General features: G+C 42.6%; 1 protein-coding gene across 4 annotated transcripts in view; it reads right to left on the minus strand.

The window, feature by feature from the left end:
* KIAA2012 (KIAA2012 ortholog) overlaps positions 1 to 25,531 on the minus strand; it is a 313,387-nt gene that overhangs the window by 161,220 nt on the left and 126,636 nt on the right. For all 4 annotated transcript variants that reach the window (XM_073633290.1, XM_073633291.1, XM_073633292.1 and 1 more), the window contains exon 9: positions 4,062 to 4,214. In XM_073633290.1, coding sequence (XP_073489391.1) covers positions 4,062 to 4,214 — 153 coding nt within the window. The remainder of the gene's footprint in view (positions 1 to 4,061; positions 4,215 to 25,531) is intronic.

Genomic DNA, 25,531 nt, shown 5'->3' on the forward strand with positions numbered 1-25,531 from the left:
CAATTTCCTTGGGGTGTCTACTTTCCAAAATGGGGTCATTTGGGGGGGGTTTGTACTGCCCTGCCATTTTAGCACCTCAAGAAATGACATAGGCAGTCATAAACTAAAAGCTGTGTAAATTCCAGAAAATGTACCCTAGTTTGTAGACGCTATAACTTTTGCGCAAACCAATAAATATACGCTTATTGACATTTTTTTTACCAAAGACATGTGGCCGAATACATTTTGGCCTAAATGTATGACTAAAATTTAGTTTATTGGATTTTTTTTATAACAAAAAGTAGAAAATATCATTTTTTTTCAAAATTTTCAGTCTTTTTCCGTTTATAGCGCAAAAAATAAAAACGGCAGAGGTGATCAAATACCATCAAAAGAAAGCTCTATTTGTGGGAAGAAAAGGACGCAAATTTCGTTTGGGTAGAGCATTGCATGACCGCGCAATTAGCAGTTAAAGCGACGCAGTGCCAAATTGTAAAAAGTGCTCTGGTCAGGAAGGGGGTAAATCCTTCCGGGGCTGAAGTGGTTAACAGAGCCCTGGATGGATAGCAGTAAAACCCGACAGAGGTTCTAATCCTTACCTACTTTTTGGCTGGACAGTTTATCAAGGGCTTCCAAAGGTGTTATCCTTCTGCAGTGTTGCCCTAAAGATCCATATCCTTACCCAAGAGTTTAATTGGCCATTGGATCTGTGATGGGATAGGACCATTTATGGCCAAACTAAGCATTTAACATGTTACAAACCTTGCTTAGTATAAGATTTTAAAAAACTTTTTTAACATTTTCTGTGAATATTGCTGTCAGAAAAGGGTGTATCATAGAAGAAGAGAAGACATTTGCCAATTATTTAGAGGTCTCTGGCAGCATCACCAACTAAATGAATATTTCAGGTAGTTTTAACAAGCTTAGCTTTTTCTGACTGCAGTGAGAGTACAGTACATCGCCTAAGGTTTTCTCACCTAAGTATGAAGGAGATAATTAGATAAGTACAGTAATGATCTGAGTTCTCTTACCAGACATTGCTCACAAAGGCTAAAATTTAATTTAAAGGGAATTGATAATGCGTATTCGTGTTACTTTTAACCGTTGGATAAAGGCTTAAGTATTTAAGCAGAACTCCAGGCAAACAGCCAACTACATAAATGAAATAAGTATATCTGAACTGTTTTACCTGCCAAAGGATTTGTAAATCTGTTTGTGATTCACAGACCTTTGTCAAACTGTAGAGCTGGTTTTAGGCTAAGAATAATTTTAGTAAGGCAGGCCATACATAGTTCAAATTAAAACCGTGTATGGACAGGCGGAATGTACCAAGTTGATTGCCCGTCAGCTTGGGTACAACCAGCATGCCAGGTTTTACCTGCGATTATCGCTAGCAGCTGCTATAGCCGCTAATAATAATCACTGTCTTCTCTTGGTAGGGACGGCTTCCCCTGCCCTCCCCTGCCAGGAGAAGACAATGGCCCGGCAGGAGGAATTACCGCATCAACACTGTCTGTGTTGATGCGGGAATCAAGTGAAATTCGCTCCATGTATGTCTGGCCTTAGTACAGAATATACCTCTTGATCTCTTTTTTTTTTCATTCAACAGAAGTCCAGTCCCTGCTGAACTGGCCGAATTTCGATTTGTCTATAGCTTGCCATACATTATATAATTTTCTTGTTCAATTTCCTTTAGATTTACCTTCAACTATGAGTGCAAGGGCCTGCCTGATTGTATACAAATTGAAAGTGTTATGCCCTGTACACACGGTCGGATTTTCCGACGGAAAATGTGTGATAGGACCTTGTTGTCGGAAATTCCGACCGTGTGTAGGCTCCATCACACATTTTCCATCGGATTTTCCCACACACAAAGTTTGAGAGCAGGCTATAAAATTTTCCGACAACAAAATCCGTTGTCGGAATTTCCAATCGTGTGTACACAAATCCTACGCACAAGGTGCCACGCATGCTCAGAATAAATAAAGAGATGAAAGCTATTGGCTACTGCCCCGTTTAGAGTCCCGACATACGTGTTTTACGTCACCGCGTTCAGAACGATCGCATTTTCCGACAACTTTGTGTGACCATGTGTATGCAAGACAAGTTTGAGCCAACATCCGTTGGAAAAAATCCTAGGATTTTGTTGTCGGAATGTCCGATCAATGTCCAACCGGGGCATTAGGCTCCATGCACACTGGGCTTAAAAAAACGTCTGTTCTCTTGGGAGTAAAAAACGCTCATATAGAGCATTTTTTGTACAAAGTCTACATGAGTTTAGGAGAGTTTTACATTTTTTTCTGCCAGTGAGCTCCAATCAGAAACGCGAACCAGAAGGGTTTTTTTTTCCTGCCTCTAAACGTTGAGCTCAAAATATGCCTCTAAACGTCCTAATGTGCATGGACACATAGGATAACATTGAGCTGCTTTTACAGGCAGAACACAAAACTCCTGTAGAAGCAAGGTTTTTTATGCCAGTGTGCATGGAGCATCAAGGTTTGACCTCATATTATATGGTTTTGGTAAATGTAAAGAAAAATAGTACATGAAAATTGTATAATGTATGGACAGCTTTACTCATGTGTTACTTTTTAGGCAGCCTGGCTGCATCAGAATAATGAAAGATCAGGGTTTAATTGCTGGAGTTCGGCTTTAATCCAGTGTCATATCCTGTGGCCCTGTACTAAACTTCTATGGCATATGCTACATTCAAAGTTTTCCTACTGCTTAAAGTGGGGTTCCACCCAAATTTTGAACAATATCTGTATGTATTCTCTTCCTTGCCTAGATGCTGACATGACGTTTAAAAAAATTTAAATCGCCGTAATTACCTTTTATTTTTCTATTCTTCTTTGCACTTCCTGGTTCTCCTTCCGTGGGAGTAGGCGTGTTTCTAGCCTCTCCCAGACTCCTGGGAGCTAGTCTCAGGCTTCCCAGGATGCCACTGAGCATGTGCGGTAATGAGCGGTGAATGCTGGGAGCACAGCATTCACCACATCCAGGAAATAAATACTTGTGGGCTTCAAATGCCCACAATGAAGATGGAAACCGCCTGCAGTGAATAATATAAGTTATTCTTTCCGACGAAATCTGACACAGGCGGACATATTACACACAATATGTGAGTATATAATGCTGAGAAGAAAAGTTTGTGAATGAACTAAAAAAAAAAAAACGATAGATAGGTGGACCCCCGCTTTAAAGTGATATTAAAGTCTTGTTTTTTTTTTGTTTAAAAATAACAAACATGTTATACTTACCTGCTTTGTGCAGTGGTTTTGCCTCCTTAGCTTGCTATGGGGACACTTGAGCGGAGCCGCTGCTCTGTGTGTCTATTCAGACACGGAGCCGTGGCTCGACCCCGCCGCCTCTTTCTCCTCATTGGCTCACTGACTTTGAATGACAGCAGTGGGAGTCTATGACACCAGCTGCTGTGTCTCAGCCAGTCAGGAGGGAGAGTCCCGGACAGCCGAGGCTCTCGTGCAACATCGTTATTAGACCCCTTTCACACTGGGGCGCTTTGCAGGCGCTGCAGCGCTAAAAATAGCACCTGCAAAGGGCCCTGAAAAAGCCACTGCTGTCTCTCCAATATGAAAGCCCTGAGGGCTTTCACACTGGAGCAGTGCGCTGGCAGGACGCATAAAAAAGTCCTGCTAGCAGCATCTTTAAAATCAATAGGGCAGCGCGGCTATACCGCTGGCATTTGAGATGGTTTTAACCCTTTCTCGGCTGCTAGTGGGGGGTAAAAGCGCCCCGCTAGTGGCCGAATAGCACCGCAAAATTGGCGGTTTACCGCCGACGCACCCACTGCCCCAGTGTGAAAGGGGTTTTAGGGGGGCTAAGAGGGCTGCTGCACACTAAAGTTTTTTTAGAATGCATTAAGATAAAAACCTTTTGTCTTTAGAGCCATTTAAGGTGAGTACTGCTTGGACCTTAAAAGAAGGGGGTAGACCCAGAAAGCTTGTTCTGGAAATGTAACTGTTAGTGCAAATAAAAGAAAAAAGTATCAGAGATAGTACTCATCTGCGTTGAAATATTCTTCCTTTAATCCTTGCCTTTAGAAAGGGAACCATAGAACGTACCTGAGTTTGGATTGATATTCCAATCTATATCCATCTGTAATGTTTTGAGTTTTCTCCTCTCTACTCCTGCATTTGGGATCTCCTTCACCAGTGTGGAATCCGCTGGCTCCTCTTTATATGCCTCTTGGCTCTGTAGTTTATTGCTCGTATAATCTGTAATCGAGGAGACAACTGGTAAGTAACGTTCCACAATTTGTTTTACTGGTGTGTATGATATCAGACATAAACAATTGCTCAATTCCCAGGACCTTATTTATCATACTGCTCTAGGCACACTTAATGATGCCCTTTGTAAAGTCCATTACAAATGGTCCCTGACATTGTACATCCTTGCAATATAAGCAATAATAAGACCCCAGTGAGAATAAAGCGCTTCCCCGGAGAGCCAGTAGTCGCTCTTAGTTATGGCTGGAGCAGGATACTAAAAAGGATATTGTAGAGAAAGCCTCGGAACGGAGGTTTACATCATATGCAAACTAGCTGTCATTCACAAGAACTGGGTTGTGTGAGCCATTGCTCCAAGATTTTATTGTATTTGGAGGGATAACCTCTATGTACATAAATACATTTCTTATATGGGAGGGTAGCATTCACATACCCCAACCACAACTGGAAGGTAGGGGGGAGTGCCTGCATCTAGTTTTCACTATCCTTGCACTAAAGATTGTCTCAAGTGAGAGTGTAGTCAGAAATGTATCAGTGTCTGGGTCCAGGAGGAGACCAAGCTGGCATTGTTTAGAGTCCAGAGATAACATAAAGCCCATGTGATTATGGAAAAATTGTACTATTTGAACCCAAAATGTTTGTAATACTAGACATACCCATATCAAATGATAGAAGGTACCTGGCGTGGTAGAGCAAAGTTGGCACAGTGAGCTACCTAGTTATGTGGACCTGGGTTAGATACACTCTATGCAAGTGTAAAGTTGTGTTAACCGTTCAGAGATTTTAGGAGAAACCAGTTTGTAGTTGTCTAAAATTTCCTCCCAATCCATGTCATCTATTGCACCTAGGTGTGTTTCCCATGTAGTCTTAATTCGGATTGCCAACTTGGTGGCAGAATTCAGAAGTACTTTTAATCGTACAGGTAATCAAAGAAGACATGGGCAAATTGCCTTCATGCTTTCTGGAATATAAGGAGCTGTCAGGTTCTTCTCATCATCCTCTGCACCAATTTTTCCTCTGCAGCTTTCTTGCTAAATTTAGTCACACATATCAAGAGATGGAAAAAGGATGCAAACAAAATAAGGAAGTTACAAAGATGAATATATCTGAAGGCTTGATTCGTCCTCCAACATTCCTGTCGCCCTAAGTATTATCCTACAACTGCTTTATAGCAAATACATAAGTTCTTGCATATATCTAAGTTTTGAATTCATTACTTGGATATTAGTGATTAAGTGCCCTGTAGTTTACTACCTGTACAATATAGTGCTATATACAGTATCTCACAAAAGTGAGTACACCCTCACATTTTTGTAAATATTTGATTATATCTTTTCATGTGAAAACACTGAAGAAATTACACTTTGCTAAAATGTAAAGTAGTGAGTGTACAGCTTGTATAACAATGCAAATTTGCTGTTCCCTCAAAATAACTCAACACAGAGCCATTAATGTCTAAACCACTGGCAACAAAAGTGAGTACACCCCTAAGTGAAAATGTCCAAATTGGGTCCAATTAGCCGTTTTCCTTCCCCAGTGTCATGTGACTCGTTAGTGTTACAAGGTTTCTCAGGTTTGAATAGGGAGCAGGTGTGTTAAATTTGGTGTTATCGCTCTCACTCTCTCATACTGGTCACTGGAAGTTCAACATGGCACCTCATGGCAAAGAACTCTCTGAGGATCTGAAAAAAAGAATTGTTGCTCTACATAAAGATGGCATAGGTTATAAGAAGATTGCCAAGACCCTGAAACTGAGCTGCAGCACGGTAGCCAAGACCATACAGTGGTTTAACAGGACAGGTTCCACTCAGAACAGGCCCCACCATGGTCGACCAGAGAAGTTGAGTGCACGTGCTCAGCATCATGTCCAGAGGTTGTATTTGGCAAATAGACGTATGAGTGCTGCCAGCATTGCTACAGAGGTTGAAGGGGTGGGGGGTCAGCCTGTCAGTGCTCAGACCATACGCTGTACACTGCATCAAATTGGTCTGCCTTTGCGTCGTCCCAGAAGGAAGCCTCTTCTAAAGATAATGCACAAAAAAGCCAGCAAACAGTTTGCTGAAGACAAGCAGACTAAGGACATGGATTACTGGAACCATGCCCTGTGGTCTGATGAGACCAAGATAAATGTATTTGGTTCAGATGGTGTCAAGCGTGACCAGGAGAGGAGTACAAAGACAAGTGTCTTGCCTACGGTCAAGCATGGTAATGGGAGTGTCAGGGACTGGGGCTGCATGAGTGCTGGGGAGTTACAGTTCATTGAGGGAACCATGAATGCCAACATGTACTGTGACATACTGAAGCCTAGCATGATCCCCTCCCAGTATTCCAACATGATAACGACCCCAAACACACCTCCAAGATGACCACTGCCTTGCTAAAGAAGCTGAGGGTAAAGTTGATGGACTGGCCAAGCATGTCTTCAGACCTAAACCCTATTGAGCACCTGTGGGGCATCCTCAAACAGAAGGTGAAGGAGCACAAGGTCTCTAACATCCTCCAGCTCTGTGATGTCATCATGGAGGAGTGGAAGAGGACTCCAGTGGCAACCCGTGAAGCTCTGGTGAACTTCATGTCCAAGAGGGTTAAGGCAGTGCTAGAAAATAATGGTGGCCACACAAAATATTGACACTTTGGGCCCAATTTGGACATTTTCACTGAGGGGTGTACTGACTTTTGTTGCCAGTGGTTTAAACATTAATGGCTGTGTTTTGAGTTATTTTGAGGGGACAGCAAATTTACACTGTTATACAAGCTGTACACTCACTACTTTACATTGTAGCAAAGTTGTAGCAAAGTTTTATTTCTTCAGTGTTGTCACATGAAAAGATATAATAAAATATTTACAAAAATGTGAGGGGTGTACTAATTTTTGTGAGATACTGTATGCTGAGAACCCAGAGATGACTGCAATTAAAGTTTTAAAAACACGTGTGTCACACCTGTGCCTTAAACAAATGATCTAAAAGAAAAAGAAGGATGAGAGGTAATAGAACAATAACACAAAAAGAGATGTTTGCCCACCCTGGATCAAAACCATCAGGAATACTTTGAATATATGTTTACTTAGGGCACTTTAAACGTTTTCAGACTATAATCCACCACACATCAGCTAAGGATTATAATTGTGCCATCTTTAGAAGTTTTTTGTTATGAATTCAAAGCACTAATATAAAGCTATTCCAGTGGAGCACTGCCATGTTTAGAAAAGGCTTGCACAGTTTCATTTATGTTTTGTGAGAAAAAAAAACATCCAAGTTCACCAGCTACTAATGGTTATTTGCTTGGCTAATAATCAACAGAAATTAATGTTTTCTTGGGATGCAAAAACTAGAACACAAAGCTTTGAGGGCTGACAGAGCGTCTCATCACTAAACGTTATTCTGGTCACAAAAATGTTTGAGGTTTGACAGTATTTACAGTCTGCAGTGAAATGAGCAAATAACTTGAATGACTTTACGCATTGGAATGATTATGTTTTGATCATCTTTTTGATCAGAATCCAGAACTAGACTTCTAGTGGAATTTGTACAAATGTTTTTTAAAAATTATTATTACAGCAAATAGTCAACAAGCACAGTACATCCCACTGAAAAGAACCATATCCCCAAAAGCAGAACACAGCACTACTTCCCAGACACCACGGCCCTATCTATAATTGTGAACTTACCAGGCGTATTTTATAAATGCAGCTGGTTTATATTCAAAATCATAAATTGGGCTACCTTCCTCAGGAAAAAAACCCAGAGGAGAAGAATGAGATGGAGCAGAAAATTGTGGATGTGGCTAAATTGCTAAACAGTGGGGGGGCTTAAAACTTAAGCCTACAAACTGAGTTTAGGGGTCATACCCTGTTTCCCCGAAAATAAGACCTAGCGTGATTATCGGCGATGGCTGCAATATAAGCCCTACCCCCCAAATAAGCCCTAGTTATTTTCAGAGTAGGGCTTATTTTTGGTGATAGGGTTAGGGATTTGATTTAGAGTTCTCACTTAATCTAATGTCTACGTGTAAATCTGTTATAAAATATAATGCCTGCGTTGCAGTCTCTTATGAAATGTAACCTTTGTCTGCTGATACACCATTCTCGATGAAACTGCTTTTATTGTAACCTTTGGCTGCTGATACACCATTATCTGTCGAAACTGCTTTTATTATCTGATATCTATGTTGTACTTTGATATTTGCGTTTATGTAACCAATCCTATAAAAAGATTCAATAAACCAAGACAGTTCAGATCAATACGGGACATTCAGGGCTCGTAGATTGATATACAGATACTCTGCTTCTGTGTCTATTTCTTTAAGAGCTAAGATTTGACAAAGCAATATAAACTTAAAGCAACTTATTTAAAAGTTGCCCTTAACATTTTGGTGCCCGAAACAACAGGGACCCACCGATGATACTACAAGAGGTGGCTGAGCTACGCTGACGGAACGAAAGGACAGGCATTCCGGGAACCACAGATCAAAAACCTGGCCAGGTAAGAAAAAGCTTTATTTTTCTTATATTCTGTGCTCCCCTAATTTGTGCCTATCCGTTCTGTCAGTTACGGTTCTCCTGGTTTTAAAACACCAGCCTCTGTAGTGGTGAGTCTAGAATTACTGCATATTGTGGTTTATATTGCTGGAATTATTTGTTGTTTGTTGTCTGTCTGTTGAGAAAGTGAATGAGCCTTGCCTAGGTTGGTATGAATTGAAAGAATATCATCCCAATGAGCAACGGAATGCGCCCTTACCTCGCAAGAGGACTTTGGGGGTCTGACGCTTAAGTTTGATATTCAATTTAATTCATAAACCATAGACGGGTTGCGAGTGTAAGCCCTGTCTGCTCCAAAAAGCAGGGATAAGAGTGTATGAGAGGGATCCCAGATATGGGGGGGAATAAGGTCTCCATAAAGTCCGGAGATCTAGTCGGATACCTGGTCACTTCAAGGAATGCTTGTATATGTTGTAGTCGTCAGTCTGGTCATAATATTTGTCAGTTGACTAGCATATAAAGTAATTCGGTTTCAAGAATCTCATTCAGGAGAGGTTTTTAGTATTCTGGCATCCTAGGAGGAAGGCAACGAGGAACTAGTGTAACTTGGTTAAGTGTTTTATATTGTACACTAAGTGTCCCACACGCTACCTAGGCAGGACTGTCAGAATGGGTCAGAGGAACACAAAACCCCGTCAGGGAATTGTGGCACATTACACAGTGCCACAGATAATTAAAAACATCTGTGGGGAAGATGAAGCGCGGGACTTAAAGGATGTCCTTCGTAAATTTAAGGTGAAAGGAGCAGCGGGTTTAGACCCGGATGTATGGAGTGAAATAAAAAGGGACAGACAAGGAGAGGTGTTAGAGAAGCAATGGATGCGTCAGGTTCAATGCTTAATTAAGGTTTCAAATAGAGCAAAAGAAGAGGGATGGAAATATAATCCAGATTGTGATGGTTGGGATATGAAAGATAGAAGAACAAAAAATGTTGAAACCTTACATAATATTACTTCAACCATCCCACCCCCATACACTGATATAGAGAAAAATTCACATAAATCAGGGTTATATCCTGTACTTGAGGGTAAAGGATGGGTTTGCCAGGTTTGTGGATCACAAAACCCCGAATGGGCACAAGAATGTGTACGTTGTGGGGCGCAAAAACCTCACCCGGAACCTGTAGCCCCAGTACACGTCACCACACGAACGGTAACATTACCAAATCTCCAACATGGGGACCCACTGCATCCCAACGCGCCAGCCGTGGTTAATCGCAAAGTGGCCATACATACCTGGAAACTATGGTCAGCAGACACACTCATGGCTCTAATTCAGAACGCCCCAGACCCAGTAGCCAAGCCGGCTGCTTTTAATAGATTTGTGACTCAGCTAATGAATACACATAGAGCAACTTGGCAGGACGGGGAAGATTTGTGTAGACATAAAATGACTTTAACTATGTTCAATCAGTTTATGACAGAGATAGGTCCGCATAGACCTGTGGAAGTAGCAGATGCAGACGGCAATCTGGCAGACGGACATGTCAGGCATATCGGCTCAAGGGAGCCTTTTTTTGCTAGATTAGAAGCTTTTTGTCAGGCAAAACAGCAAGAGAGGGGATCCACTTCACCCATGAAACAACTGCCAGGGCAGACGGTATCAGACTTTTACTTAACAATGGAAAGTATGATGGCAGATGAGGGAATGGATTTAGCACTGCCAATTACGATCCGAACCTTCAACAGACAGTTTATGGAAGGATTAATTCCACAGATAAGTGAAAGACTGAAAGCCTGCACACCAGAGTGGAGGGCAATTAGAGATAGAGGGTCATTGTTACAAAAGGCACAAGGTATAGAAGCAGACTTAGCAGAAAACAGAAGTCGAAAACATCCGGCAATCAATAAGGTTGTAGATCCCCAAGAACCAAGCAGAGGTTCCTATCGCAAACCCCTTACTTGTTATTACTGTAACAAGACTGGCCACATCAGACGCCACTGCAGAAAGAGAATAAGAGATGAGGGAAAGGAGGGTGTTGATTACCCAGTAAATCAGAGGAGGAACTGGCCCAGGGACAACAATAATGGTAATGTTAGGCAGCAGGGAGATGGTCCACGAGCATGACTCGCTCCGGTTTTAGAAAGATCCAAAACTAAGATGCTTAAGACTACTATAACGGTTGGTAATAAGAAAATCTCTTGTCTAGTTGATACAGGCGCTTCACGCTCGTTACTTTCTGATTCTGAACTACTCCCTGAGCAAGAATCACATGACACTTTATTAATAACTAGATATGATGGCATTTTAGCAGACGCCCCGCTCACAAAACCCTTAAAAGTTAAAGTAGGGAACCATATGTTCCTTTCACGTTTTCTGGTATCTAGAGGAGCCCCCACTAATTTGCTAGGAGCTGACATTTTACAGAAAATAGGAGCTAACATTACCTATCACCCCGATGCCACTGTCACCTTAGCTATAAGGGATGATCAAGAACACATGGAGATGTGTAACCTGATACAATACCTGGAGGAGGAATCGGAACTGTCCGGTCCATCACCTCCAGATTTATATCAGATCTTGTCATCCCTTCCGGAAGAACTATGGGAAAAGCATCCAGCTGATGTTGGACTTTTGCCCATACCTCCGGTTACCCTACAGCTGATTCCAGGAGCAGTGCTACCCCAACAAAAACAGTATCCACTCAGTGCACCCCAAGAGGCGGCCATTGAAATGCAGGTCCAATCCTTCTTAAAAAGTGGAGTTTTAAAAGAAGTAAAATCGCCGGCAAATACTCCTTTGTACCCGGTTAAAAAGAAAACGATAGCCGGTAGTCCGGTTAAGTATAGGATGGTCCAAGACCTCAGAGCAATCAACAAAATACTAGCCCCGATGACACCTTTAGTGCCCAATCCACATACGTTACTGTCACAAATACCCTCAACTAGTATGTACTTTACGGTTATAGATTTAGCGAATGCTTTCTTTTCTGTCGCACTTGCTGAAGAATGCCAACTATGGTTCGCATTTTCAATAAAAAATCGGCAACTAACCTGGACACGCCTACCTCAGGGTGTGGCGCATTCACCTACCTTGTATTCGCAAGCATTGCAAACGGTGTTGGGAGAATGGGTACCACCAGATTCTTGTGTATTGCTACAATATGTGGATGATTTATTGTTATGCTGCCCGGACAAGGAAACTTGTTTGGATACCACCCTTAATTTGTTGCGATTTTTGGCAGAAAAAGGTTGCAAGGTTATTAAGAAAAAGTTGCAAGTGTGTCAGGAAAAAGTTATCTTTCTGGGACATTGTATATCACAGGGTACGAGACATCTCACTGAGGAGAGGGTTCAAGTGATAAAGGGAATGTTACCCCCACGGAATTTCAAACAATTGCGTATGTTTTTAGGTATTGTGTCATATTGTAGACAATGGATACCACATGCTAGCGCTTTGATGCAGCCATTATACGATTGTTTGAAAATTGTACCGTATGTGCTTACAGAAGTAGCTTATGAGTCGTTTATCACTTTGAAAAAGTTGTTGATTTCTGCTCCAGCCATTGGTATTCCAGATTACACTAAGAAATTCAATCTATACGTTGCTGAGATCACTGGACACGCCACAGGTGTTCTGACACAGGCACATGTAAAACAAAGACCAGTCGCTTACTTTTCAGCAGCATTAGATCCAGTGTCCAGAGGTTCACCGTCCTGTGTACGGGCGGTAGCTGCAGTGTCAATTATCATAGATAAGTCATCAGAGATTGTTCTAGACAATCCAGTTGTAGTGCATACCACACATGACATACATGCAATCTTGTCTCAGGTACAGCCCAAACACATTTCCATGGCTAGGCAATTAAGGTTACAATGTACTTTACTCTTACCTCCAAATGTCACTTTTCAGCGCTGTACAACCTTAAATTTGGCCACTTTTTTGCCTCTTCAGTCACCAGATTTGGCAAGGGGGAATGATAGTGCTAATAGTACTAGTGAGAAAGGAAATGAGGTACCTGACACTCTTTTGTTTAAAGAAGTAGATGAACACGATTGTTTTCAGCTCATGGAACAGGAGACAATGGGATTCCCACATGTTACAGATACACCAATTTTAAACGCTGAGCACACTTTGTATATAGATGGCAGCAGGTTTGCTGATGATAAGGGTAAATATCACACAGGGTATGCTGTAGTGACTGATACACAGGTGATTGACGCACAGCCCTTACCAGCCCACATGTCAGCACAAGAAGCAGAATTAAAAGCTTTAGAACAAGCCCTAGAATACTTAAAAGGACGAGAAGGGAATATTTACACTGACTCCGCCTACGTTTATGGTGTAGCGCATGATTATGGCCACATATGGAGGGCTAGAGGTTATCTGACAGCCTGTAAAACATGGAGAAGGGATTAAGAGAGTCCTGAACAATCTTCAAAAGGTTAAACGAGTGGCCATCATGAAGATAGCGGCACACACGAGCGCAAAAACAATTGAGGCAAAAGGAAATGCATTTGCAGATTTGACTGCAAAACAGGCAGCTCTAGGGGAAGGAAGCCCTGAGACCTTAGCAGCGGTAGAGGTGAGTATCCCAGAACCAACATGGCAGCAGCTGAGTAAATTACAGGAGCAAGCAGGGGAAAGCGAGAAAGATAAGTGGGTCAGGATGGGAGCAGCACTAGACCTTGACAATGTATGGAGGGAAGGAGGCAAAATATGCCTGCCTGCCTTTCTGTACCCAGCAATGGCAGCGGCAGTTCACCTACCCACACATGTTAGTTCCAATTCCATGTATAGGATTGTGAACCAAGGATGGCTCGCCCCTGGATTCAGTAGTACTGCGAGAAACTACTGTGCAGCCTGCCAAATCTGTCTCCTGAATAACCCAGGACAGAGAGTAAAAACCCCACGAAAACACCAGGTCCGGGCCCAATACCCCTTCCAGAGACTGCAAATTGACTACATACAAATGCCCAAGAGCGGCCCCTTTGAGTTTGTCCTCGTGTGTATCGATTTATTCTCAGGTTGGCCTGAAGGCTATCCAGTAAAATCAGCTATAGCTAAAGCCACAGCTAAAAAACTGATCACTGAGTTAATACCTAGGTTTGGTCTTCCTGAAACCATAGAATCAGATAGGGGAACACACTTTACAGGAGAAATCATGCAGAATGTAATGACCATGTTAGGGGTCAACAAAGTTTTCACACCCCTTACCACCCACAGAGTTCGGGATCAGTGGAGAGAGTAAATGGGACAATAAAGTTAAAAATACAAAAAGCCATGCAAGAGTTAAACAAGCCATGGCCTGAATGTCTGCCTTTGGCTTTATTCTCTATAAGGTACACTCCAACAGGAAAAACAGGATTGTCCCCATATGAGATACTTTTTGGGAATGCGCCTAGATTAGGTCTATACTTTCCACAGAGTATGCAATTGCAATGTGATAGTTTGACTGCATATGTAATACAATTACAACAACGTCTAAGATCCACAAAAGTGTGTATTCTTCTCTTCCAGACCCTAATTCAATAGCAGGTACAAATACTCTGCTACCAGGGGATTATGTATATGTAAAGAAACACACCAGAAAGACATTGGAGCCAAGGTTTGAAGGTCCTTATCAAGTGCTTCTGACCACGGCCACCTCAGTAAAGCTGGAAGGAAAACCTACCTGGATACACGCATCACATTGCAAGAAACAACCCGAGAAAACAACATGATGAAATATCTACTTACATATTTTCTGTTGAAGATTGTTGTTTTACAAATACATGCATGGACTCCTGGTATTAATGTAATAGAGGTAGAGGAAACAGCAAATTTTCAATGGGATATAGATGATCCTAAAGTAGCAAATGATTCAGGATATGAGATGAATAAGTATTATGATGTAGGTAATTACACTGTTAAAGGACACAGGCGACCATTTCATATAGATGTAGGTATTGCATGGATACAGGCGGACCCACTCTCAGAAGTAACTATAACCTTCCAGTGGAATGACAATATGAGCTTTCCTTTCAATAACAGTAAAAATTATAGGTGCCATAAAATATCCCTTTCACAGACGTGGAAACAAGCCCAGGAACGGGTGGTAGGACAAATGTACCAAATACTAGTCACAATAGCAGGGGGAGAAAATATATCAGAAGGGATGTTCAATCTGACAGATATTACCGTTAATCAATCCAGTACTTTCCTCTGTGCCTGTTGGTGGAGGGAAAAGAGCGACGATGGGTGGTATTGGAATGCACAGTCCTATGGATTTCACATACAAATGGAGGAAGAAGTAACGCCAATAATTGAATCTTCCATATTAACACCCGTACCAAACACTTGCATAAATGTATCAACATCACAACAGAAAACAAAAATAAAATTCAATATCACCTTTCCCTCAATACCGGAGTGTAGGTATAAGCGAGAATGGTATGATACTCTATTGGGATTAACAGGTACAGGAATGGGAATTTTAAACTCGGTCGAAATAGAAGAAATGAACAACAGATGGAAGCATGCAGGGGGACACATAGCTGACAGCTTAACTATCACAAGCAAATGGTTACCCACCGCTTTTGAAACCCAACTGCAAGAAATACCCCTATTACAATTTTTGGGAGGGTTAATAAATCACACTATAGGAGCAGAGCTCCAGCTGTGGAATCAAAGTCAACAGTTTGTAAATTTCACACAGTGCTCTTTTAACCTCTTATCCTATCATATACAAATAAATAGGGCCAGGACTGAACTACAGTTGGGAAATTATCATACCTGGATGAAATATTTTAAAGGTCTAACTGACGATGGTGTATGGTTCCAAGTAAAAGGGGATAAGGTAGAATGTGAGGATAAATGGTGTGTAGGAAGGTTTGAAGCATACCGGGTAGAAGATGTAATGGAAATGTGTAAAATAGTGGTCATGCCACTAGTAATTAAAGACGAGTTTTGGTATCCAGAAATATATGGGAAATATGTTGATAAAGGAAACAGAACCCATGATTTAAATCTATGTGAAGGAACTAATAAGGAAATGGTATGTGGCAGAAGCTCCCCAGTATATGAACCTTGCTTGTTAAAATACCAAACTAGCATATGCAAAATGCAAAGAACACCCATAAATGTGAACAATAGATTCATAGAAATAGGACCCCAGCATATTTGTATCATTACTAATAACAACCGCACCATGTTAGCGTTAAATAAATCGGCGCCGTTTGCGGGATGTATAAAAAAGATTAAAATATTACAATGGGGTAACGACACCTATCTTTTTGAACCAGACGCCGATAAAGTATTCTCTTCAGTTTATGAGGTACATAATCTCACTGACACTACACCCTTTATAATTTCTTTAAACCCACTAAAACAGGTTTTGGAACAATCAGAGTTGTTAAGACGACACATAGAAACACTAGAACATACCCTACAGAATAACCTCGTATCTGCAATAATTGACAAAGGTAGACTAGTGCATCTTTCCTCACAGATACAACAGGATACTGCACCACATTGGTGGGATATATTTAGTGGAATGTCTTCTACAGCAACCAATACCTTTCACTGGTTGTTAAGTCCAATGGTAATTATTATTTTAATACTAATTTCACTTACAATCACAAATATATGTGTATACAGGAAAATAAATAGGAAAATTAGGAGAATAGACAGGGCATACTGATAAATGTGTATTGACATCACCCTACTCCTACAAAACTCCTCTTCTTGAATTTAAGATGTTGGTAATACCTAGGGGGATGGGGTTTACCCCTCTGACAACTCGCGGTCAGGGAAAAACTGACTAGAACTTATTCATGAGGACCCAGGGGGAGGGAGAGGATGATGTCAAAGGGGGAAATTGATAGGGTTAGGGATTTGATTTAGAGTTCTCACTTAATCTAATGTCTACGTGTAAATCTGTTATAAAATATAATGCCTGCGTTGCAGTCTCTTATGAAATGTAACCTTTGTCTGCTGATACACCATTCTCGATGAAACTGCTTTTATTGTAACCTTTGGCTGCTGATACACCATTATCTGTCGAAACTGCTTTTATTATCTGATATCTATGTTGTACTTTGATATTTGCGTTCATGTAACCAATCCTATAAAAAGATTCAATAAACCAAGACAGTTCAGATCAATACGGGACATTCAGGGCTCGTAGATTGATATACAGATACTCTGCTTCTGTGTCTATTTCTTTAAGAGCTAAGATTTGACAAAGCGATATAAACTTAAAGCAACTTATTTAAAAGTTGCCCTTAACATTGGTGAAACAGGGTAGGGCTTATTTGGGGGGTAGGGCTTATATTGCAGCCGTCACCGACAATCACGCTAAGTCTTATTTTCGGGGAAATAGAGTAAGTATGTAATGTACAGAGTGCAGGTGTCAGGAGTGTGTAATGTAATATGCCCCATTCCAGCATTGATGTTGGTTGCATTTAATATACCCCTCACCCAGTATTGGTATCAGTTGGATTTAATATCTCCCACCCTGCATTGGTTTTAGTAGGACTTAATATACCCCACCCAGCAATAGTGTCAGGAGGATTTAATATACAATACTCCCTACCCAGTATAGGTAACAGTGGGATTTAATATTCCCACCGCCCTGCATTGGTGCCAGTGGGATTTTTCATGTCCGGGACAGTTGGGATGAATGGACACTGGCATATTGCCAATGTGTGCAGTTAGTGCTCATGCCCCTTATGCCCCATGTGCACTGCACACAATAAAGATATGCCACTGAACCTCAGCAAGTACGGAGCAGTGGCATGCTAATGGGGGGGTGCAGTCCGCAATTTGGCTGGGGGTGTTGCGGCCATCTGACATTTCTCTTTTGAGTTGTACTGCTCTGCACTGCTATCTTTACCACTGCAGCGCTGTGTCAAATAAAGAAATGTCAGCTGGCCACAGCATCTCCACTCACTGTGAGCTCCCACCTCATCTGGTAAATACATTTTGGGAGGAGGGAGATCGGTATTTGGGAGGGGTTTCTGTGCTAAAGATTCTGTATGGAATGGGGGGAAAGTATCTGGATTGAGGATTCTTTATGGTACAGGGTGGTGTCTGTACTGAGGATTTTGTAAGGGATAGGGGAGGGAGGTATTGGGGGTGTCTGTATAGATGATTTTTTTGGTATGGGAGATGTCTGTCCTGAGGATTCTGTATGGGATGGAGGGAAGTGTCTGTACTGAGGATTCGATATGGGGGTGGGGTGTCTGTACTGAAAATTCTTTATGGTATGGGTGGGTGTATCTGTGCTAAGGATTCTGTATGGAACTGAGGGGTTTGGGTGTGTCTGTACTGAGAATTCTGAATTGGATAGGGGATATGGGGGGGTCTCTGTACTGAGGATTCTGAATGGGATGGGGGCTTTGGGGGGTGCCTGTAACTGGCAACCCGGTGCATTCCAAATTCTTTATTAGGTTACATATAAAAACGGCACCGTGCAGCTAACATGTTTCGGCTTGTACTGAGGATTCTGTACTTGGATGAGGGGGGTTAGGAAGTATCCTGAACTGAGAGAGTATGGAGGATCTCTGTACTAAGTGTTCTGTAGTGGGAAGGGGGACTGTGAAGGGGATTTAGGAATGTTAGGGGTGTCAGTCTATATTGAGGGGTTTGTGCTGGGGGAGGGCGGTCTGTGCAGGGGGGTTGGTCTGTACTGAGGTATCTATGCTGGAGGGGTCCGTCTGTACTGAGGTGTGTGTACTGAGGGACTGTTAATGTGGAGGATGGGTATGGAAGGGGGGTCAAATGTAATGAAGGGTTTGTGCTGGGGCGGCTGTCTGTACTGAGGTGTCTGTGCTGGGGGGGGGGGGGATTGGTCTGTACTGGGGATTCAGGCTGGGCTGGAGTCTGTATTGAAGTGGGGAATCTGTGTTCATGGGTTTGGTCTGTACTGAGGGGTCTGTGTTGGTGGGATCTGTCTGTACTAAGGGGTCTGTGTTATTGGGATAAACCTGTACTGAAGGGTCTGTCTTGGTGGGATCTCTCTGTACTGAGGGGCCTGTGTTGGAGGGATCAGTCTGTACTGATGGGTCTGTGCTGGGGGGGGGATTGGTCTGTACTGGGGATTCAGGCTGGGCTGGAGTCTGTATTGAGGTGGGGAATCTGTTTTCATGGGTTTGGTCTGTACTGAGGGGTCTGTGCTGGTGGGATCTGTCTGTACTGAGGGGTCTGTGTTGGTGGGATCTGTCTGTACTGAGGGGTCTGTGTTGTTGGGATAAACCTGTACTGAAGGGTCTATGTTGGTGGGATCTCTCTGTACTGAGGGGCCTGTGTTGGAGGGATCAGTCTGTACTGATGGGTCGGTGTTGGAGGGGGGGGTCGGCCTGTGCTGAAGAAGTTGGTCTGTTCTGAGGAGTCTGTGCTGGGGGTGGGGGTGGGGGGTGGGATAGTCTGTGCTGAGGGGTTTGTGATGGGGGAGGGGGTGGGGGTGGGAAGTGGGAAAGTCTATGCTGAGGGGTTTGTGCTGGGGGAGGGGGTGAGCTATACTGAGGGTGTCAGCTGGGAGGAGGTATTTAAGGATCTTAGGAGAGATCTTTACTATGGGAGGGCATGGTTTGTACTGGAAAGAGGGGGGTAATGTTGGCTGTACTCTGTAAAGTGGCCTGTGTTTTCTGCACTCTTGACCCCTCTACTAGAGGCACAGTGTTTTACATATCATACGCCTGATTACTGCACTCCAATTACATAAGTCCTGAAGTTATTCTTTAAATAAAGCTGTGTGTAGAAAAGGATGTGTAATGGAACCATTTTATTTTAATAAAATTAGTGTTTTGAGTAAGGATGAGCTCCAGCGTGTTCGCACTCTCCACGCTCAGAGCCCGCCAGGAAGTCGGCACGGCGCTGCACTAATCACAGGCAGTGAGACATTTGCCGATCTCTGCAGCCCCACATCGGGAAAATGTCTCATTGCCTGTGATTAGCACAGCGCAGTGCCGACTTCCTGGCGGACTCTGCACGTGGAGTGTGCGAACACGCTGGAGCTCATCCTTAGTTCTGAGATTTGTACATGTCTGTTATGCCGCGTACACACGGGCGGACTTTTCGACCGGACTGGTTCGACGGACCAAATCTGGCGGACAATCCGACCATGTGTGGGCTCCATTGGACCTGCAGCGGACTTTTCCGGTCAAAAATCTGATGGAATTTAGATTTGAAACATGTTTCAAATCTTTCCAACGGACTTGAATCCGGTCGAAAAATCAGCTCGTCTGTATGCTAGTCCGACGGACGAAAACCCACGCTAGGGCAGCTATTGGCTACCGGCTATCAACTTCCTTATTTTAGTCCAGTCGTACTTCATCACGTACGAATCCGTCAGACTTTGGTGTGATCATGTGTAGGCAAGTCCATTCATTCAAAAGTCTATCAGAAATCCGTCAAAAGTCGTCCGAAAGTCCGTCGGACCAGTCCGCTCAAAAGTCCGCCCGTGTGTATGCGGCATTAGTCTTTCACTTGTGGCACAGTCATTACAACATATTTTGTGGGTAAAAGGACTGTGGCATATGCGTGTGGAGGAAAGAAGGGAGTAGCCACCAAACAGATTGCCGCTCAGGAGTTTTTAAGCAATCAATAAATTATACAATTTACTTTCAACCTGTGGTTGAAGGAAAGAAAATGGTTTGATTCCCCCATCAACACAGTCAGTGTTGATAGGGGAATCACTCCCGTGGAGCAATTGTGTTCTGAAAGCGGGAGGTTTCCCAGCTGTCACAATACAATGATCACTGCCGGCAGCTATAGCTGCCGGCAGTGATCGCACGGGAAGCCCAGACAGGTCTTTTTTAAAGCTAAGTAGATTTTCTGTAAGTGCAGAAAAATACCTATTGCTCCTGAGAGAAATTCATTATCTTTGTAACTGCCTGTGCACTAAACTGATATATTAAACAATGTTATCAGCTTCCCCAGCTATCTTCTGTGAATGACAAGATATCTAGGAAGGAAGGAATGAAGGAAGAAAAGAAAGTTATAGTTGTCACTATAGGAAAGGAAACGTGTTACTGGCAGGATTATCAGGTGAAATCACACTGCATTCAAGCACCACAAACTAAAACGCCATTTAATTCATTTTTAATATTTGAAAGCAAACTCCTCCATGTATCCATGTCTCCATGCTTTATTTTACTGAAAAATCACTTGGAAATACACCTCCTAGCATTTCTGTTGTGGCCATCTTGAGTAAGGGCAGAAGATTCATGTAGCATTTATTTCCTGGAATTAATCTGCCTTTAACTCAAACATACAGGTAAGAGGGTGTGCTTGGCTGGGTGAACCCCTCCTCCCCTCCCGATGTATGACATAATTTTGGCCTAGGCTTGGAAACCAGGAAGTAACCGATAAAATATATATATGTAGCACTAACTCTCGGTGGAGCTGCTGGTTTAAAGCGGGCTGTTACCTTCACTCTTGATACCTCTGTTTCACCGACACCGGGTCTAGGGTCCCGTTGAGTTTACCTCTGGACGATGTAGACACTAACGCTTGAGTAGATTTTTCAATGCTTTAATGAACTAATAATAAAGGAAGTAGCAGGAAAGAGGCAGAAGGAAAGTTGCAGGGAAGCTCAAATACCTTTCCTTAGTATTCTTTAGAACATTCTCTGGAATTGAACACTTGCAGTTGAATGGTTGAAGGCCTCTCTCACTTGCCTAGCAGCCAGTACGCAGCACAAACAAAAGTCTCTGCCACAGATTTGTTTGGAATAAAACCCGTACGATCCTCTGCCACAGGATGTATTGGTTTGCAATGAATGTCGGACACAGTACTAGAACCTTTAAGCCAACCCGGCAGCACTATGCAGGAAGATTACTTCAGGATACGTCCTCCAACCGAGTCACCAGGCCCCTCTCCAGACCAACACTCTGCATGATCCTTCCATGACGGGTCCTCCCCTGGGATCTCCTCGGTTGTCCAGCTTCTTCTCTCAGGATAGACAGCTCAGGACCGTTCCTCTGCTGCTGTGGTAGGCCCCTGATAAGGTCAGGGATTTAATTTAGAGTTCTCACTTAATATGATGCCTACATGTAAATCTGTTTTGAATGTAACTTTTTGGCTGTTGAACTCAATTGAAGCTGCTTTTGTTTTCTTGTAACTGTATTGCCATGGTGTTGAAGCTTGTGTTCGTAGCCCAGGTGACTCTTGTTGTTGTTTACCCTTGCCCTTTGTGGGGGGGGCTGTGCTGATGCTATTGTTTGTATAATTGCCTATAAAAGGCCTTTGAAAGAAGTAAAGAGCAGCAGCCCATTATGCTCAGAACTTTGATACAGACATACCTGACTCTGTGTCTTAATTCCTATATGAAGCAATAATTTGACACAGCAATATAAACTTAAGCAACTTGTTTAAAAGTTGAACCTAACATTTTGGCGCTCGAACAGGGACTCACCGATGATACTACAAGAGGTGGCTGAGCTACGCTGACGGAACGAAAGGACAGGCATTCCGGGAACCACAGATCAAAAAACCTGCGCAGGTAAGAAAAAGCTTTATTTTTCTTATATTCTGTGCTCCCCTGATTTGTGCCTATCCGTTCTGTCAGTTACGGTTCTCCTGGTTTTAAAACACCAGCCTCTGTAGTGGTGAGTCTAGAATTACTGCATTTTTTAGTTTATATTGCTGGAATTACTCGTTTGTTCGTTATCTGTGTTTGTCTTGTCTGTCTTGTTGAGAAAGTGAATGAGCCTTGTCAAGGATGGTATGAGTTAGAAGGGGATTGCCGAACTAAGCAACGGAATGCGCCTTACCTCACATGATTGGGAACCTGAGGGCTTGTGAGCTTGGGGGTCTGACGCTTATGCTTAACCTCACATCTAACTCATAAACCATAGACGGGTTGAGAGTATAAGCCCTGTCTGCTCCATAAAGCAGGGATAAGAGTGTATGAGAGGGATTCCCAGATACGGGGAGGGTAATGAGGTCTCCATAAAGCCCGGAGATCTAGTCGGATACCTGGCCACTTAAAGGAATGCTTGTATATGTTGTAGCCGCATTTTTGTATATGTTGTAGCCGCATTCTGGTTTGTTATTGGGCTAGCATATAAAGTAATTATTTGTTATTGGGCTAGCATATAAAGTAATTCGGTTTCAGAAATCTCATTCCGGAAGAGGTTTCTCGTATTCTAGCACCCTAGGAGGAAGGCAACGAGGAACTAGTGTAACTTAGCTGGTTTGTTATTGGGCTAGCATATAAAGTAATTATTCATTCTTGTATATGTTGTAGCCACATTATATTGTACACTAAGTGTCCCACACGCTACCTAGGCAGGACTGTTAGAATGGGCCAGAGGAACACAAAACCCCGTCAGGGAATTGTGGCGCACTATACGGTGCCACAGATAATTAAGAACATTTATGGGAAAACCGAAGCACAGGACTTAAAGGATGTCCTTCGTAAATTTAAGGTGAAAGGAGCAGCGGGCTTAGACCCGGATGTATGGAGAGAAATAAAAAGGGACAGACAAGGAGAGGTGTTAGAGAAGCAATGGATGCGTCAGGTTCAGTGCTTAATTAAGGTTTCAAATAGAGCAAAATAAGTGGGGTGGAAGTATAATCCAGACTGTGATGGTTGGGATATGAAAGACAGAAGAACAAAAAATGTTGAAATTTTTAATAATCTTAGTTCAACCATCCCACCCCCATATACTGACATAGAACGTAAACCACACAAGATATATCCTGTACTTAAGGGTAGAGAATGTTTTTTTTTTTTTTTTTTCAGGTTTGTGGAGTATAAGAATTTCATTCAGAAACTGTAGCTCCCGTACGCATTGATACATGCATTATAGTAAAGCCAGCTGTTTTCTGTAGATTTGTGACACAGTTAATGAATACACATGAAGCAACCTGGCAGGATGGGGAGGATTTATGCAGACATAAAATGACTCTGACCCTGTTTAACCAGTTTATGACTGACCTGCAGACCGAGCTGAGGGGGATGGCAATACTGGAGACAGGACATGTCAGACATATAGACTCAAGGGCTCCTTTTATTGCTAGATTAGAAGCTTTCTGTCAGGCAAAACAACAAGAGGGGGGGTCAATATCACCCATGAAACAAATGCCAGGACAGACTGTATCAGAATTTTACTTGTCTATGGAAAGTATGATGGCAGATGAGAGAATGGATTTAGAGCTGCCAGTCACGATCCAAGCCTTCAATAGACAGTTTATGGAAGGATTAATTCCACAGATAAGTGAAAGACTGAAAGCTTGCTCACCACCCTTAATTTGTTGCGATTTTTGGCAGAAAAAGGTTGCAAGGTTAATAAGAAAAAGTTGCAAGTGTGTCAGGAAAATTATCTTTTTGGGACATTGTATATCACAAGGTACAAGACATACCACTGAGGAGAGGGTTCAAGTGATAAAGGGAATGTTACCCCCACGGAATTTCAAACAATTGCGTATGTTTTTAGGTATCGTGTCATATTGTAGACAGTGGATACCACATGCTAGCGCTTTGATGCAGCCATTATACGATTGTTTGAAAATTGTACCGTATATGCTTACAGAAGTAGCTTATGAGTCGTTTATCACTTTGAAAAAGTTGTTGATTTCTGCCCCGGCTATTGGTATACCAGATTACACCAAGATATTTAATCTGTACATTGCTGAGATCACTGGACATGCCACAGGTGTTCTGACACAGGCACATGTAAAACAAAGACCAGTCACTTACTTTTCAGCAGCATTAGATCCAGTATCTAGAGGTTCACCGTCCTGTGTACGGGCGGTAGCAGCAGTGTCAATTATCATAGATAAGTCATCAGAGATTGTTCTAGACAATCCAGTTGTGGTGCATACCACACATGACATACATGCAATCTTGTCTCAGGTACAGCCTAAACACATTTCCATGGCTAGGCAATTAAGGTTACAGTGTACTTTACTTTTACCTCCAAATGTCACTTTTCAACGCTGTACAACCTTAAATTTGGCTACCTTTTTGCCTCTTCAGTCACCAGATTTGGCAAGGGGGAATGATAATGATAGTGCTAATAGTACTAGTGAGAAAGGAAATTAGGTACCTGACACTCTTTTGTTTAAAGAAGTAAATGAACATGATTGTTTTCAGCTCATGGAACAGGAGACAATGGGATTCCCACATGTTACAGATACACCGATTTTAAATGCTGAGCACACTTTGTACATAGATGGCAGTAGGTTTGCTGATGACAAGGGTAAATATCACACAGGGTATGCCGTAGTGACTGATACACAGGTAATTTAAGCATAGCCCTTACCAGCCCACATGTCAGCACAAGAAGCAGAATTAAAAGCTTTAGAACAAGCCCTAGAATACTTAAAAGGACGAGAAGGGAATATTTACACTGACTCTGCCTACGCTTATGGTGTAGCGCACGATTATGGCCACATATGGAGGGCTAGAGGTTATCTGACAGCAGCAGGTACACCTGTAAAACATGGAGAAGGGATTAAGAGAGTCCTGAACAATCTTCAAAAGGTTAAACGAGTGGCCATCATGAAGATAGCGGCACACACGAGCGCAAAAACAATTGAGGCAAAAGGAAATGCATTTGCAGATTTGACTGCAAAACAGGCAGCTCTAGGGGAAGGAAGCCCTGAGACCTTAGCAGCGGTAGAGGTGAGTATCCCAGAACCAACATGGCAGCAGCTGAGTAAATTACAGGAGCAAGCAGGGGAGAGCGAGAAAGATAAGTGGGTCAGAATGGGAGCAGCACCAGACCTTGACAATGTATGGAGGGAAAGGGGCAAAATATGCCTGCCTGCCTCTCTGTACCCAGCAATGGCAGCGGCAGTTCACCTACCCACACACGTCAGTTCCAATTGCATG

This window comes from Aquarana catesbeiana, linkage group LG06, assembly GCF_042186555.1.
Source record: "Aquarana catesbeiana isolate 2022-GZ linkage group LG06, ASM4218655v1, whole genome shotgun sequence".
Taxonomy (NCBI): domain Eukaryota; kingdom Metazoa; phylum Chordata; class Amphibia; order Anura; family Ranidae; genus Aquarana; species Aquarana catesbeiana.